The following is a 16290-nucleotide window of genomic DNA, read 5'->3' on the forward strand; positions in this document are numbered from 1 at the left end:
AGATTATCTGACCATAAAGGCCCTTGTTAAAGAGCAGCTGTACATTTATTAAAGTTCAGTAACACAGCTGGATGGTTATTGACTCATTTGTCAACTATTTAAACCTCTACCCCAACGACCCCAATGAAACAACCCCCCCCCTTCCTTCCCCGAACCAGGCGTCCTCTTTTTAAAAAAAAAAAAATATGGTCACCCTAACATAACTGCCTTGTCTTGTACATAACTGCCTTCGTTCGTCATATGTAACCACATTTTTCTCATACATAAATAAATTTTTTTCTCGTACATAACTGTCTTTTTTAGCACACATAACTGCCTTGCCTTGTAAACAACTGCCTTCTTTTGTCATGTCATGTACATAACTGCTTTTTTCTAATACGTAACTGCATTTTTTCTCGTATATAACTGTCTTCTTTCGTCATATGCCTTTCCTCTTGTACATATTTTTTTTTGCAAAATCCCTAAGCAAAATTTCCAACACTTCAGGGAATTGAGGGTTTTCTGAGAGCTAGGGTAATTACTCAGTATTAATATCAAGTTTTGAATAAAATAGCAGTGAGTGTAATTTATCATGATGTTAAATTGTATTATGACAATTAATATCTCTCAATATTGACCAGAACTAAGTGGACCTCAATACACTAGTGCTAAAAACCCACAAATGCCTCAAGAACCAGCCAGGATGATGATAAGCCAAGCTATCTGAACTAAGCATTTTTACAATGACCTTATCACAGGATCACAATCCACTTATTTTGACCTTAATAATCTGCAAAGAAAATGAACAGATCCTGCAGACATAAACATGCACGGCTCATACCTTTCTCGCCGGGTCTTCTCCAGCTTGTCTTTAAGCATGAGGATCTCTTTTTGCAGGGTGAGGTGTTGAGCCTCGGCATCACGTAACTCCTTTCTGATGTTCTTCAGCTCTGTACTGTGCTGGCTCTCCCTGCCGCACAGCTCCGCCTCATGCTGTACCCGCTTCTTCTCCAGCTCAGCCCTCAGTGATGCCAACTCCTGCAGCTGCTGCTCTGCACTCGCGTTCTGGTGCTGAGGACCGGCCTGCTTCACCTGCTGCAGAGGGCATGAGTGCATGTAAACGCTAAACCTTTAAACACTTCGCACCTGTGTGGTTCATGTCCTAATGTTTAATGTATAATCACAATTTCTGTTTCTGTTCGTGTGGATGACACTTACCTTCATTCCATCTAAATCCTCCTCCAGCTGCTTGCTGTATTGCTCATTTCTCTCTCTGAGTTTCCTCTCTTTCTGAACTTCAGCTGTCTGCTCCTCAACCTGCATCTCCAGCTGAAATACCAACCAAAAACAAGGCAGGGTTAAAAAAAATGCTTTTAAAGATACACTATATTGCCAAAAGTATTCGCTCACCCATCCAAATCATTGGATTCAGGTGTTCCAATCACTTCCATGGCCACTGGTGTATAAAACCAAGCACCTAGGCATGCAGACTGCTTCTACAAACATTAGTGAAAGAATGGGTCGCTCTCAGGAACTTAGTGAACTTCAGCATGGTACCGTGATAGGATGCCACCTGTGCAACAAGTCCAGTTGTGAAATTTCCTTGCTACTAAATACTGTCAGTTGTATTATAACAAAGTGGAAGCAATTGGGAATGACAGCAACTTTGCCAGAAAAGTTGAAGCTGTTATAGCTGCAAAGGGAGGGCTGACATCATATTAAACCCTATAGATTAAAAATGGGATGTCACTCAAGTTCATATGCGTGTGAAGGCAGGCGAGCGAATACTTAATGGCAATATAGTGTACATGGCACATCCTGTAGGCTAAATATATCATTTTCAACCTACTGTGTTGCAAAACAAAGGACAAATCCCTTCAGTGATTACCCCATAAAATCAGATAGGCTATTGGTCTACAAAACTAATTTGTGGCTCGTAGTTTAAAATGCAGCAAATACAATTCAAATGAATGATTCTGCTAGTAAAGTTAGCTAAAAAATGCAGATATAACCCAACTGAGCTACAGATGTCTTCAATGATTGTTAAGGAATGTGAGACATTATCTAGTACCCTATATGGATTTACCCTGACAAATTAAAATAAAAGAATGGGTCCCAGTAAAAATACTAAGTCATCACAATGAGGGCTTTTCTATTGATACTCTTCTAGTACAAACTTCCAGATTGGCAGATCCAGAATAAGATAGGCATTGGCACTGGTGCTGCTTTGCAATGAATAAAAGACTTACAATACGTGCAATCTCAATTTAAAAATTACATTTCCCACTTGTATTGAAATTTTGCTCGTCTCTCTTTTGTAGACACTTGCTTGATGTTTACATTTGATCTGGGAGGCCCTAATTCTTTGTTTGCCAATTTATTCTGATTACTAAGACGACTGAATGGCATTTCTCTTAATGACATGATTTAGTTGCTCTGGGTTGCTGTAGCCATGTTGACCAGATCGCCAGCTGCCCCAATTATCCCTACAGCAGGTTGCGTATGATGCAAGCACATAAGTGCCCTTTTGGAACACATACAGATTGCATTGCAGCGACTACAGTTAAAAAAAAAATGCCTTAGTATGAATGTCTATCAGAACAATCTGATTTTCAATCAGACTGAAATCGCCCAAAAGGGGCGGTACTGTATGGAACACAACTTGATGCTGATTGGACTACGATATTCAGAGGCAAGTCAAACTGTCCAGAAAAGTCACAGCTTATCATAGTTTAACACCGTGGTAGAACGTCACAGAAAAAAAATTCGCCCCCTTTCGCGGTGCATTGCCAGATCGCCCTAAGGAACAAGCCTTGCTCTCCTTGGTCAGAGTGGAGGTAGTGCAAGCAATGGAGGAGCTGCAATCAGGAACTGGAAATAACTAGACTATGTACTTACTCAAAGTCAGTTGTTGGGTTTGTTGGTCCGGCATCCCGATCACTTCAAATGGTACAGTAATGGTACAGTATTTTACACATTCTAATAGATAAATAAACCTGATTTACAGATGGCAGGTTAGCCTAAAAGCAGAAGAGAGCCTCTCTTACCTCTTTGCGTGCCCTCTCGGCCTTGCGCACCTCCAGCCGCAGCGTTTCCACTTTCTGTAAAAGACCCTCTGCCTCCTCCTCTTTGTCGTGGAGCTGACGAGAGAGCCGCTGCTTATTTGAGCGCAGATCGGTAAGACGCTCGTTCAGCTCAGAGAACTCGTGCATGGCCATCTTCCTTTGGCTGTGTGTCTCTTTAAGCTCTTTTCCCTGTGCCTTAAGCTTCTCCTTAGCCTCCAATAGATCCTGGATGAGTATGAAGAGGATAGTTGGAAGGATGTAGGTTGTATGTATCAAATGCTGATCGTACAGAAGCTGTCAGCATTTATGAGTAGAAACCAGAGTCATCATGCTAACCAAATTTCCAAGCTAATACACCTGTAAGTACAGACTAGATAAAGGCTATCATTGAGTATGGCAGGTGTGGGAACCTTCGGCCTGCGAACCATATACGGCCCGCCAGATATCAGATTTTACAGGCCATATGTTTGGACTTAAAGCAATCACCACTGGTAATCTGCAACTCATAATTAAGCATATTTCAAATTAACCAATCAGCTGCAAGAATCGTGATTGTGGGTTCATCCAATTAGCTGCATCTTTCGGGCATCAAGTAGGTCTGTTCAAGTTTGCAAAAATGCAAAAGAGCAGGGCGTTCAGGTGCACACCAGAGCTAACATCTCGAACTTGTCGGTTTGAATCTCAGCTCTGCTACCGGCAGGCTGGGCACCAACACGAACAATGATTGGCTTGTTGTTCAAAGGAAGGGTACCGAAGGGGATTCCTCATAACTGATGTAATTACGACTTCTGCTGGCTGATTGATGGCGCCCGCACAGAGACGTGAAAAGATGCAGTCGGCTACTGCACACGTGTCGGAGGGGGCGTGTGTTAGTCACGGCTCTCCTCAGTCAGAGTGGAGGTCAACATCAGTAGAGAGGAAGCGTAGTGCAATCGGGTACTTAAGTACGACTAGATTGAGAAGAAAATTGAAGGAAAAATGAAAAATCTATTTATCCCAAGAGCAGAAAAGTCTGTGATGAGGTTTTTTTTAATGGACAGATTTCTTTTACAGTAAAACGAAAGAAAAGTCACTAATTTGTAAAGAAGCCTTTCCACCATTCTCAACAGACATCAACCTGAAGAACCAGTTGTGTTTTTCCTCAATATCATTGCCCCCAGAAATTCCACAGTTGGTCAAGACAAAACATTCTCAACCCTCATTCTCAAAGTAAGTCTGAGATCAAATTAAACTGCTTTCTTTTTTAGTAGACAGTTAGGGCTCATGTTTCAGAGTTGCTTTGAATTCTATGCATCACATAACACGCTACCAGTTAACTCAAACATAAATGGTGACATTTAAGAATTCAAACCTTGTGCAGGCCATCTTTCTCCTGTGTGACACTCTTGAGTTGTCTCTCCAGAGTCTTCATGAGCTTGGGTGAGTCTTCCAGATCTCTACGTGCCAAACCGGCCTCCTCCAGCTGTTCCATCTGACCTGAATCTAAAACACACCACAGTGATCATGGTTAAGTAACTGATGTAAACAGGCAGTTGTAGCCTAGCGGTTGAGGTACTGAACTAATGAGTAGAAGGTTGCTGGTTCAAACCCCACCACTGCCAGGTTGCCACTGTTGGGCAATTGCTTAGACTGTATACTGTAAGTCGATTTGGATAAAAGTGTCTGCTAAATGCTGAAAACAATAAGCCACACTAAAAAGCCTAAGATGTGTGGATACCATATGGTCACCCTGATTTATGAGTTACAGCATATGATATATAACATGTATATAAATTAATGTAAATAAATCTATGTAAATAATTTATACACTTCTAATATTGTGGCAACAGCTTGAAGAAGGCGCTTGTGCCCCACAAAGACATGGTTTAATGCAGGGGTTTTCAACCTGTGGGAAGCGCGAGTACTTGTCTGGGGAAGGGGGGGGGGGGGGGGGGGCGCGAGTGCCTGACCGGGGGGCGTGGCATTACGAGATTTACTTCTAAAACTAAAGCAATTCATTTTTCACCCACGGGAGACATATTTCATTACTCTAACTGACCACGCTCACACGCACGTTTAATGTTATTCAGTTCCGTCTGAAAAAAACCTTCAAAATAGAGCTATCAGCGAAGATAACCGGTGACAAAAGCAACGACCGCTGTTATAGGACGTGTTTGTGTCTTTAAGAGAGACGCTCTGTTCACAGTATCGATTATAAGTGACTCGGGAGTCAATTCATTTTAAGCGCAGCGTAAGTTTCTTTTCTCAGTCATCTCTCTGTGTTTACTGTTATAATGAATGTTGCGGTTGTAAATAAACACCAACTACTACAGAACATTTTGTGTGACTCGCTTACCTTAAAAAGCTCAGGCTTAATTATACTGAGTATTACCACAGAGTCAGAGTCGTTCTGCCTGTGGAGCTAAACGTTTTCTGTCAGTCAGAGCAGATGATCCTGAACTAACCAACTTAGTAATTGATTAAATTTTGTCTATGCTTGACTCTGTGAAGTAACGTTTTCTGCTCTCATCTACATCAAAAAGCAAGAACCGCTTATGATTTACCAAAGTGAACCACGAATTTATATAATGTGCTGATAGAATCGGCTCAGATGGGGTCGGACTGTATTATCTGTATTAGCAAAATTGCATCATATGTATGATGTGCACAACATTAATTACGTTATTTTAGCTTGTCAGAAGCTTTCTCAATGATTTCTGTGCGGTGGTTGACGAAGGGGAGGGGGCGTGGCGCAAGTTGGGGGGGGGGGGGGGTTGGGGGCGTGGCGCAAGTTGGGGGGGGGGGGGGGGGGGGGGGGGCAAGTTCGCGGTTGGCACACGAAGGGGGGCGCATGTCCAAAAAGGTTGAAAACCCCTGGTTTAATGTAAGGTAAGTTGTATGTGGAGGAAATCCAGTTGCTGGCATACAGTCTTCAACACTACTGAACATCTTTGGGGATGACTGCAATATCCAATGCAAGCTGGGTCTTCTCATTCAACATCCATGCCTGAACTTACAAATGCTTTTCAGAATGAATGGGCATAAAGCTCCCACAGATTCACTTCAAAATCTTGTAGGACTAAGGCAGTTCACCGCAAAAGACGAGTCAACTCATTTGCTAATATCCATGATTTTGGAATGGGATGTTCATCAAGTTTCTGGTCAGGTGTTTACATATGTGTGGCCTGAAGATTATACACAAAATCAATACTAACTAAATCAAGTCAAACATGAGTGATAACTGATAGGTATTTATTGACTTTAATAAAGTGTTTGGCAAAGTTTAAATTCTGTTATCTGCTTTAACAGTCTGGCTTTTTTAATCACCTCATGTTTAAAACTCCTGCTCTGACAGCTTGAAAACCAGGAAACCGCAGAGGTGTGAATTGCAAACTGGTAAATACCCAAATGAGGCTGTGTATAGCAAGTCCATATACAAAGACGTTTTGCACATATCTGCTTCAAATATATCAAATATTCTTTGTATGCATTTCCTTAATTTCTCCAAATCTAGCTGTATCCAGTTACCCACTTGCATCTCCTCTACAGGTACAGACTGCTACCCTGCCACCCTGACCAGGAAGGTCACACACTCCTAACACACGTATGAAGTAGCAAACCTGCTGCACATGGCAGTTTAACCCAGTGTGCGGTGTCACGTATAAAGTGTTACACACTGCTCTCTATTACTCATAATCTCTGTGCAGATGCCATCAACCAGCCAGGAGCAATTAAAAAACCCACTGACCGGCCCACATTCAAACACTAATTAGGTAGGTATTAGCAACTGGCCAGCTGATCAGAGCTGAGAGTCGTGGGCGGGCATGTTTTACCGCTGTGCCACCTCAAGCTATTTTGAAACCCATATTTGACACTGCAGAGAAGTTTGTTCTTATTAATTTCTACAAATTGTCTTTTTTATGGACGGCACGGTGGCTCGGTGGGTAGCACTGTTGCCTCACAGCAAGAAGGTCCTGGGTTCGATCCACAGGCGAGGCGGTCCGGGTCCTTTCTGTGTGGAGTTTGCATTCTCTCCCCGTGTTTCCTCCAGGAGCTCCGGTTTCCTCCCACAGTCCAAGACATGCAACTGGAGATATTGAATTGCCCATGACTGTGTTTGATATAACCTTGTGAACTGATGAACCTTGTGTAATGAGTAACTACCGTTCCTGTCACAAATGTAACCAAAGTGTAAAACATGACGTTAAAATCCTAATAAACAAACAAACCAATTGCCAAACTGTGCTAACCAAGTTTACGGTTAACTGTTAAGCTTAAGACTTTTCTTGTTTGACATCCACTTCAACAATAAGCAGTGTTATGTAGTGTTATGTAATCATAAAAAGATTTGGAATACATACAATCCATAGAAAAACAATGAAATTTCATTTGAGGTTAGCCTTAACTCAAATAAAGAGTTGTGTCCTATGTACCATCACTGTGTACACTATATGACCAAAAGTATTTGGACACCTGACCATGAGCTTGTTGAACATCCCATTACAAAACTATAACAGCCGCCACTCTTCTGAGAAGGCTTCTCACAAGACTTTGAAGTATGTCTGTGGGAATATGTGCCTATTCTGTCAAAATTGCTTTTGTATAGCTGGGCACTGATGCTGGTCAAGAGCCTCAACTGTTCCAGTTTATTCCGAAGCCGTTCAGTGGGGCTGAGGTCAGGGCTCTGTGTAGGCCACTGGAGTTTCTTTAAACCAAGCTTTTCTTCATGTCTTTATAGAGCTTGCTTTGTGCACAGGGGTACAGTCATGCTGGAACAGGACAAGGCCTTCCCTAAGTTGTTGCTGCAAAGTTGAAAGCATGTAATTTTCTGTATATAATTAATTTATTATCCCTGTTAGCAGTTGTTGTGGCTGAAACACACACATTTTTATGGTGTATTTTCTAACGCAATCTAGACAAGTGTTTTAAATCATATTCTTTTGATCTACTGACTCGCTTTACTCTAAATTGGATTGCTTCCACCACATCAATCTTTTGTTGTTGTTTTACAGTTGCACTCCTCTCCACTCTTTCAAAAACATCTAAAAACTTTTCCATCTGTAAAATTAAAACTAGAAACTTAAAAGCTTTAAACTGAAGTCTGAATTAGTTCATTAAGCTTGAGTGTTTTAGTATAACTATAAAGTTTTCATTTCACTGTACAAGACAGAAGATTGCTGCTACACTATATGGCCTAGATTACATGAACACCTGACCATGAGCTTGGTGGACATACTGCTCCAAAAACGCTTATTCATTTAGACTTGGCCGCCCTGTGCAGCTTGAACAGCCTCCACTCTTCAGTAAAGCTTTTCACACAATGTGTCATAGGGAATTTTTCCCATTAAGTCAAAAGCTCATTTTTGGGGTGCTTGGACGGTGCAGCGGTAAAGCATGCTAGCCCACCAGTGCTGAGCTCACATGTTTAAATCTCAGCTCTGATAATGGCTTGTTGAGCACCTACACTGACAATGATTGGCTGGTCCGAGGGAGGGAGGGAGGGAGGCTGTAGGGATTTCTCATGACTGCTGCAATTGTAGCCTCTGCTGGCTGATCGATCGTGCCTTAGCTACTTGCCCTGTCCTCCGAAAAACACACACACACACAGGAGTCGACCAGTGCAGGGTAATGGGAGTATTTATTAAGTATAGGAGCACCCACACTTCCATTTATCACAATCCAGGATAGCAGCAGTAGAATAGAACAGAGAGCTAAACACCATGCATGCTTATCTAACACTGTCTAAATACCCTCTCAATAATGTGCATGCTCATACCCCTTAAAGGGACCGTTACACTGCACAGAGATGGGGATAACAGAGATTGGTTTGTGACTCTCCATGCGCAATACGTATCTCCATTTGAATTCACATCCCCATATGAAAGCTGTCAGCTACTGGACGTGTTGGAGGGGATGTGTTAGTTACAGCCCTCTTCAGCCAGGAGCGAAGGTCTGCACCAATAGAGGCAAGATTTGTCAATTGGATATGACTATATTGGAAGGCAAATGACCACTGGAGTTACTCCACACCAAACTCCTTGTCTTTATGGACCTCGTACAAAAACTTTTAGCCATATTGTGTTTATGTGTGTGTGGATGGATGGGTGGACATATGGATGGATGGATGGATGGGTGGACATATGGATGGATGGGTGGACATATGGATGGATGGATGATTTTATTTTTTTATTTATTATGATTTTAACATCATGTTTTACACTCTTTGGTTACATTCATGACAGGAACGATAGTTACTCATTACACAAGGTTAATCAGTTCACAAGGTTATATCAAACACAGTCATGGACAATTTAGTATCTCCAATTCACCTCACTTGCATGTCTTTGGACTGTGGGAGGAAACCGGAGCATGTGGAGGAAACCCACACGGACACAAGGAAAACATGCAAACTCCACACAGAAAGGACCCGGACCGCGATGGATGGATGGATGGATGGATGGATGGATAGCATGTGTATATATAAATCTGTTATATCTCAGCGTGAATCTGTTACCTGCTATCTGCTTTTTTAAGATGTCTATCTCACTCTTCAGACTTCTTATCTCCACTTCTTTGTTAGAACTGACTGGCACGTCTGAATTAGAGTACTGAAGAGCCTGTACAGTCTGGGTGGACTCTGAGAAAGAGAAAATGAATAACAGTGCGTATCATTAGGAGTGTGCGTGTGCATGCATGTTTGTGGCTGCAAAGGCAAGGCAGGGTTAGAAAAGTGCAGAGACACAAACTAAAGTCCTCAAAGATTAGAATAAGTATGAGATAATGCCCAACTAACAGTCCTATTTGAGAAAACAACAAACAAAGCAAAGATGAAAAGCACCATGACGCAAAGTAAATGCTATTTAATTTCCAAAGAAATGTTGGCGTGTTTGCTCCTGCTTTACCACGGCCATGTTTTTTTGTGCAATTTCCCCCCCCAATTTTCTCCCTAAATTAGTTGTATCCAATTACCCTGATTGCATTACGCTTTCTCTACCAATACAACCCTCCACCGCTGACTGAGGAGCGCCGCAGCTGACACACACCCCCTCCGACGTGTGTGCAGTACCGACTGCATCTTTTTGCCTGCATGAGGCGAGTTCATATGTGGATCAGCCTTGTGTACGGAAAGCCACACCCTGATTAACACATTATTCCTCGACAATCGTTGTTCATGTAGCCGCCCAGCCCAGCGCAGCCAGATGGCAGAGCTGAGATTCGAAATGATGTGTTTGAAATCTCAGCTCTGGTGTGCTAGTGTGTTTTAACACTGTGCCACCTGAGCGGCTACCACGGCCATGTTTAAAATGTTTTGTACGTCTTGCTTGCACATAATTTTAAATAATTCTTGTTGTTAAAGGAAAGCTTTAGTCTCTCTCATGTGGCTTTTACAAGATAGTCGCTATGGTTACACACCAACAGCTTAATGTTGCTTTGTTCTAAATGCTTTTAATTTACACACACTCGCATATTAACCTACACATAATAAATATCTGCATAACAAGATCTCATATTTTTATTGGTCTAGTCCTAAAAAGTGTAGACATGACTAAGTAAACAAAATCCCTCTGTCAAAACCACCACCAATTTGTGGATTCAGAAAGTGTTCAGATACCTTGAGTTTTCACACACTTTACCGTGTTGTGTATTTGATTCTGAATGGATATAATTTTACCCATTAAAACTACAATTAAGCTCCCAAAAATAATTAATAATCTAAAATGATTCAGACCCTTTATTCAGAACTTTGTAGCAGCAATTCCAGCTGTGAATCTTCCTGAATACATCTCAATAAGCTTAACATACCATAATTTAGGCAGTTTATCCCATTTTTCATGGCAGATCCTCTCAAATATGGAATTGGATGCCAAGCATATGTGATCTGCCATTTTCAAATCTCTCCAAAGATAAGTTCAATACAATTTAAATCTGGGCATTGGCAGGGCCATTCAAGGACATTTACCATAGTCCTGGGTAGACTCAAAGACTTCTGTTCTATGCTTTGCCGCAGTTTGATTGGGGAGATCCACAGACAGTTTCTTGGACTTCATGGCTTGTTTTTGTGCTGACAATGCTGTGTAAATTATGGATCCTTACAAACTCAGGTGTGTGCCTTTTAAAACTATGTCCAATTAATTTAATTGCAACATCTAAAGCAAACAGGATGCACCTGACCACAGTTTGGAGTGCCAAAGCAATGGGTCTAAAATGTTGTAGTGAAAAACATATTGCCATTTTGTGCTCAAAAGGTGACTGAAAACTTTCTAAATGCACTGTATTAAAAAAAAAAAATAGATTAAAAAACATTTATTAAATTTAAAATCTACTATTTTTTATTCTCCATAATCTTCTGTTATGTTATACTGACTTACTGACTACTGTTTTAACTCCTTTTGGCTGCTGTTCTCTTGATTTTTTAGTGGAACTATGGTTGTCTTGTTCATTATTTATGTTTTGTGCTTCTCCAAGCCAAATAAAACTGATGTAAAAATACATAGTAACAATTTCATATTTTATTTTTCATTTAACAAGGCAAGGCAAGTTTATTTGTATAGCACCTTTCATACACAGTGGCAATTCAAAGTGCTTTACATAAGAAAAAATTAAAAGCATTAAAACATTTCTGAGATCTAGAACCTCAGAAAGGCTGTTTGCAAATATAGTTACAATTAAAAGAACATGAAATTAAAACCAGAACAGAAAACACTAAAAGAAAATGTAAAGTAAATTAGCTTATAAAAAGTAAGTGCAGTGAAATTTGATGAAACATAAAAATAAAGATTAAAATAGATTAAAATAGCTTATTGAGGCTAAAGTGCAGTAATTTAGAGCTCAATCACAAGAAAAGATAAAAGGTTTTTTTTTTTCATTTCATTTGTGCATTTTCTCCCATTTTCTCCCAATTTAGTGTAGTCAATTTGTTTTCTGCTGCTGGGGGATCCCTGATTACCTCCTCCGACCCGCACGCAGCCCGTGCACCATGCACTCCACACAGGTGCCTCTTTATCTGCCAGTCAGGGTCCTTACACAGCATTTTTAAGACCCCACCCACATAGTCCGGTCATCCCACGCTAGCAGAGACGTGTCTGCTGCATGCACTGCCAATTATGCACGATAGATGGCACCTAGCCGACCGGTGCCAACACGGAGTTTCGAACCGAGGAGTTCAGAATCTCGGCGCTGGTGTGCTAGCAGAATTTCACCACCTGGGCGCCCGAAAAGATAAAAGTTTTTAACCTGGATTTAAACATTTCTACATTTATGGCACATCTGATATCTTTTGGCAGTCTGTTCCAGTTATATACAGCGTAACAGCTAAATGCTGCTTCACTATGTTTAGTTTGGCTCGACTAGCTGACCTGAGTCCACGGATCTAAGAGATCTATTGGGTTTATGCTCCGTAAACATATCTGAGATGTATTCTGGGCCCGAACCCATTTAGTGATTTACAGACTAGTAGCAGCACTTTAAACCCTATTCCGTAACTAACTGGAAGCCAGTGTAGAGATTTAAGAACTGGAGTGATGTGCTCTGTTCTCTTTGTCTTGGTTAGAACTCTAGCAGCAGCATTCTGAATAAGCTATAACGGTTTAGTGGTCTTTTTGGGAAGTCCAGTTAAGAGACCATTACAGTAGTCCACCCTGCTGGAAATAAAAGCATGAATGAGCTTCTCTAGATCATGAACACCAGATACTTAATATCACAGAATAGCGAAATGTGAAATTAGAATCTGATATCCTTGGTATAATTTGTTATAATGGTTACACCCTAACAAATTTATGTTCAGTCAGATACAGTGATTCACAATCATAAAAATCCTTACTGAACCTTCTTTATATATATTTTTGAATAAAAACAATCATCCCACATGCCAGCCACTCAAAAATATGAATTTTATGTGGCCATAATATGAGTTACACACACTCGCATACAGAGGTGGAAAGTAACGAATTACATTTACTCGTGTTACTGTAATTGAGTAGTTTTTTCGTGTACTTGTACTTTTTAAAGTAGATTTTACCACCAGTAATTTTACTTTTACTTAAGTGTGTTTTGTATTAGGAATTGTAATTCGCTACATATTAAATAACATCCGTTACTGAGTAAAATAAACGCTAAAAAAATCGTATCTGGGAAAGTCGGATCTTTTGGCTCGGTTCCTTTTAAAAAGCCGTTAAAAAAAATGGCTCTTCATTCTTTTGTTCAGGCAGCGAGAGGCGCTACTGTAACTATAATACAGCCCCGATATTAATATCAATGATGAACAGTCATCTAATTCAAACAACACTTACATGAGAAAAAAAGATTGTTGTCAAAAGTATACAAATTGACAACAAGTATATTTTAATAACAAAAATAGTTTAAAATAATTGCAATAAATCATCTGTTGTATAACTTGTAGCCAAACTGGGCTTACATTTCATTACATATATAACGACTCCCAAAGGCACGACTCGGTTCCTTTCATTCATTTTAAAGAGCCGTTCAATAGAATCGGATCATTCACGAACGACCCATCACTAGTGGTTATACAGTTTGAAAAAGTTTTATGGAATGGACTGTACTAAAATGACACATTACACATCCCTAAATGTTTTAAATGTTGTATCAACATGTTTTTTCTATTATATTTGAATAAAAAACAACTATTGTGATTTATATCCACTTGTCACCCTCTCCTGTTAAAAAAGTAACTAAGTAACGTTTACTCTGAGTACTTTTTTACTTAGTAGAGTTTAAATGAGTTACTTTTTACTTGAGTAGATTTTTAGACTAGTAATTTTACTCGTACTTAAGCAAAAATTCATTAAAGTAATACTACTTTTACTTGAGTACAATATTTTAGTACTCTTTCCACCTTGCATATTAACCTACACATAATAAATATCTGCATAACAAGATCTCATATTTTAATTGGTCTAGTCCTAAAAAGTGTAGACATGACTAAGTAAACAAAATCCCTCTGTCAAAACCACCACCAATTTGTAGTGTTTCATTTACAGATTCAACAGAGTGTGTTGCCAGGTCTACACAGTCAGTGGATTCAGAAAGTGTTCAGATACCTTGAGTTTTCGCACACTTCACCGTGTTGTGTACTTGATTTTAAATAGATATAATTTTACTCATCAAAACCACAATTAAGCTCCCAAAAATAATTAATAATCTAAAATGATTCAGACCCTTTATTCAGAACTTTGTAGCAGCAGTTCCAGCTGTGAATCTTCCTGAATACATCTCAATAAGCTTATTTAGCTCAGTTTATCCCAGTTTATCCCATTAGCTCAGTATATCCCATTTTTCATGGCAGATCCTCTCAAGCCCCATCAAATTGGATGCCAAGCATATGTGATCTGCCATTTGCAAATCTCTCCACAGATAAGTTCAATACATTTTAAATCTAGGCGTTGGCAGGGCCATTCAAGGACATTTACCATAGTCCTGGGTAGACTCAAAGACTCAGATTTTGTTTCATTTTAATGTTCTGCTCTATTGCTTTGCTGCAGTTTAATTGGGGAGATTCACAGACAGTTTCTTGGACTTCATGGCTTGTGTTTGTCCTGATAATGTTGAGTAAATTATGGATCCTTACAAACTCAGGTGTGTGCTTTCTTAAACTATGTCCAATTAATTTAATTACAACAGATGGACACATCTAAAGCAAACAGGATGCATCATCCCACATGTCAGCCAGTCAGAAATATGAATTTTATGTGGCCATAATGTGAGTTGATGTCTGTTTTATTTAGGAAAAGTGTCTGTAACAGATCTCTGTGTTTTAGTAGGTGTCGCTGCTCACCCTGGAGCTTTCGGCTAAGCTCAGTTTTCTCCTGCTCCAGACGTCGAATCCTCCTTTCATATGCCTCAGATGCCAAGCTGTCCTCAAGAGTCCTTTGTAGACATGCATCCACCCTGTCAGAGCCTCCTGACTCTTTTAGACAGCCCCGATCTGACAGAAAGCTACACACAGAAAAAAAAAAAAAAACTCTATAGTCATGATGGCTTTTGAACTAGCACGTGGCACCAATCCTAGCACATGGAATACCAAAAGCCACAAATATCCAATATCAAAAGACGCTTTATTTTAAACAAACATAGGCACTTTTGGTCTGATCACTTTACCATCATTATCTGCACTGTAAGGAAAAACTTAGAGTTCATCCCAAACCCACATCATTCCAAACTAAAGCACACAGTATTATAGCCAAATCCACATAGAGCTTGAATGTATTAGTAGTGCAGCCAGTCCTACACTGTACAACTCTGATTTCTAATTTATGACAGAACACAAACACTATATGACCAAAGTGGACACTGCACCTAATTATTGAGTTTAGATGTTTCAGCCACACCCATTGCTAACAGGTATGACATCTATGAATTAAATCATCTGCTTCTTCTTTTAGAAAGAAAAAGTCTGGTATAGATGCAAGAGAGTTCTATAGTTATGCAAATAATTTTACATTTACATGTTACATTTTTGGCATTTAACAGTTTCATCCAAAGAAACTTACAGTACTGTAACAGTATATTGTATAGTAACTGAGGGTTAAGGGCTCTGCTTAAGAGCCTAACAGTGACAATCTGGGACTGGTGGGTCTTGAACCAGCAATCTTTCAATTAATAGCCCAGTGCCTCAATCACTAGGCTACAACAAAAAATAAAAAATAAATAATAATAATACGCTAGCACACCAGAGCTGGGTTTTTAAACACATCGTTTCGAATCACAGCTCTGCCATCCAGCTAGGCTGGGCGCAAACATGAACAATGATTGGCTGTTGTTTACACAGGGTGGGAAGCCGGACCAGGGCTCCTAATAACTGATGCAATTACGACCTCTGCTGGATGATTGATGGCACCTGCACAGAATCGAGGAATAATGCATGGAGGGTTGTATCGGTAGAGGTGAAGCGTAACTCAATCAGGGTAATAGGATACGACTAAGTTAGGGAAAAAATTGGGGAGAAATTTGCTACATATAAACTATATATATATATATATATATATATATATATATACACTGATCAGCCATAACATTAAAACCACCTCCTTGTTTCTACACTCACTGTCCATTTAATCAGCTCCACTTACCATATAGAAGCACTTTGTAGTTCTACAATTACTGACTGTAGTCCAGCTATTTCTTTGCATGCTTTGTTGGCCCACTTTCATGCTGTTCGTCAATGGTCAGGACCCCCACAGGACCACCACAGAGCAGATATTATTTGGGTGTTGGATCATTCTCAGCACTGCAGTGACACTGACATGGT

The 16290-nt window shown here is 40.1% G+C and overlaps 1 protein-coding gene across 1 annotated transcript in view; it reads right to left on the reverse strand.

Moving 5' to 3' along the window:
* cdc42bpab (CDC42 binding protein kinase alpha (DMPK-like) b) overlaps window positions 1-16290 on the reverse strand; it is a 130790-nt gene that overhangs the window by 38081 nt on the left and 76419 nt on the right. The window contains exons 10-15 of the mRNA XM_063002052.1: window positions 14818-14978; window positions 9538-9660; window positions 4396-4526; window positions 3027-3269; window positions 1198-1308; window positions 821-1074 (exon numbers count right to left, since the gene is read on the reverse strand). Of these exons, the coding sequence (XP_062858122.1) occupies window positions 821-1074; window positions 1198-1308; window positions 3027-3269; window positions 4396-4526; window positions 9538-9660; window positions 14818-14978 (1023 nt within the window). The remainder of the gene's footprint in view (window positions 1-820; window positions 1075-1197; window positions 1309-3026; window positions 3270-4395; window positions 4527-9537; window positions 9661-14817; window positions 14979-16290) is intronic.

Source organism: Trichomycterus rosablanca, chromosome 9, assembly GCF_030014385.1.
Source record: "Trichomycterus rosablanca isolate fTriRos1 chromosome 9, fTriRos1.hap1, whole genome shotgun sequence".
NCBI lineage: Eukaryota > Metazoa > Chordata > Actinopteri > Siluriformes > Trichomycteridae > Trichomycterus > Trichomycterus rosablanca.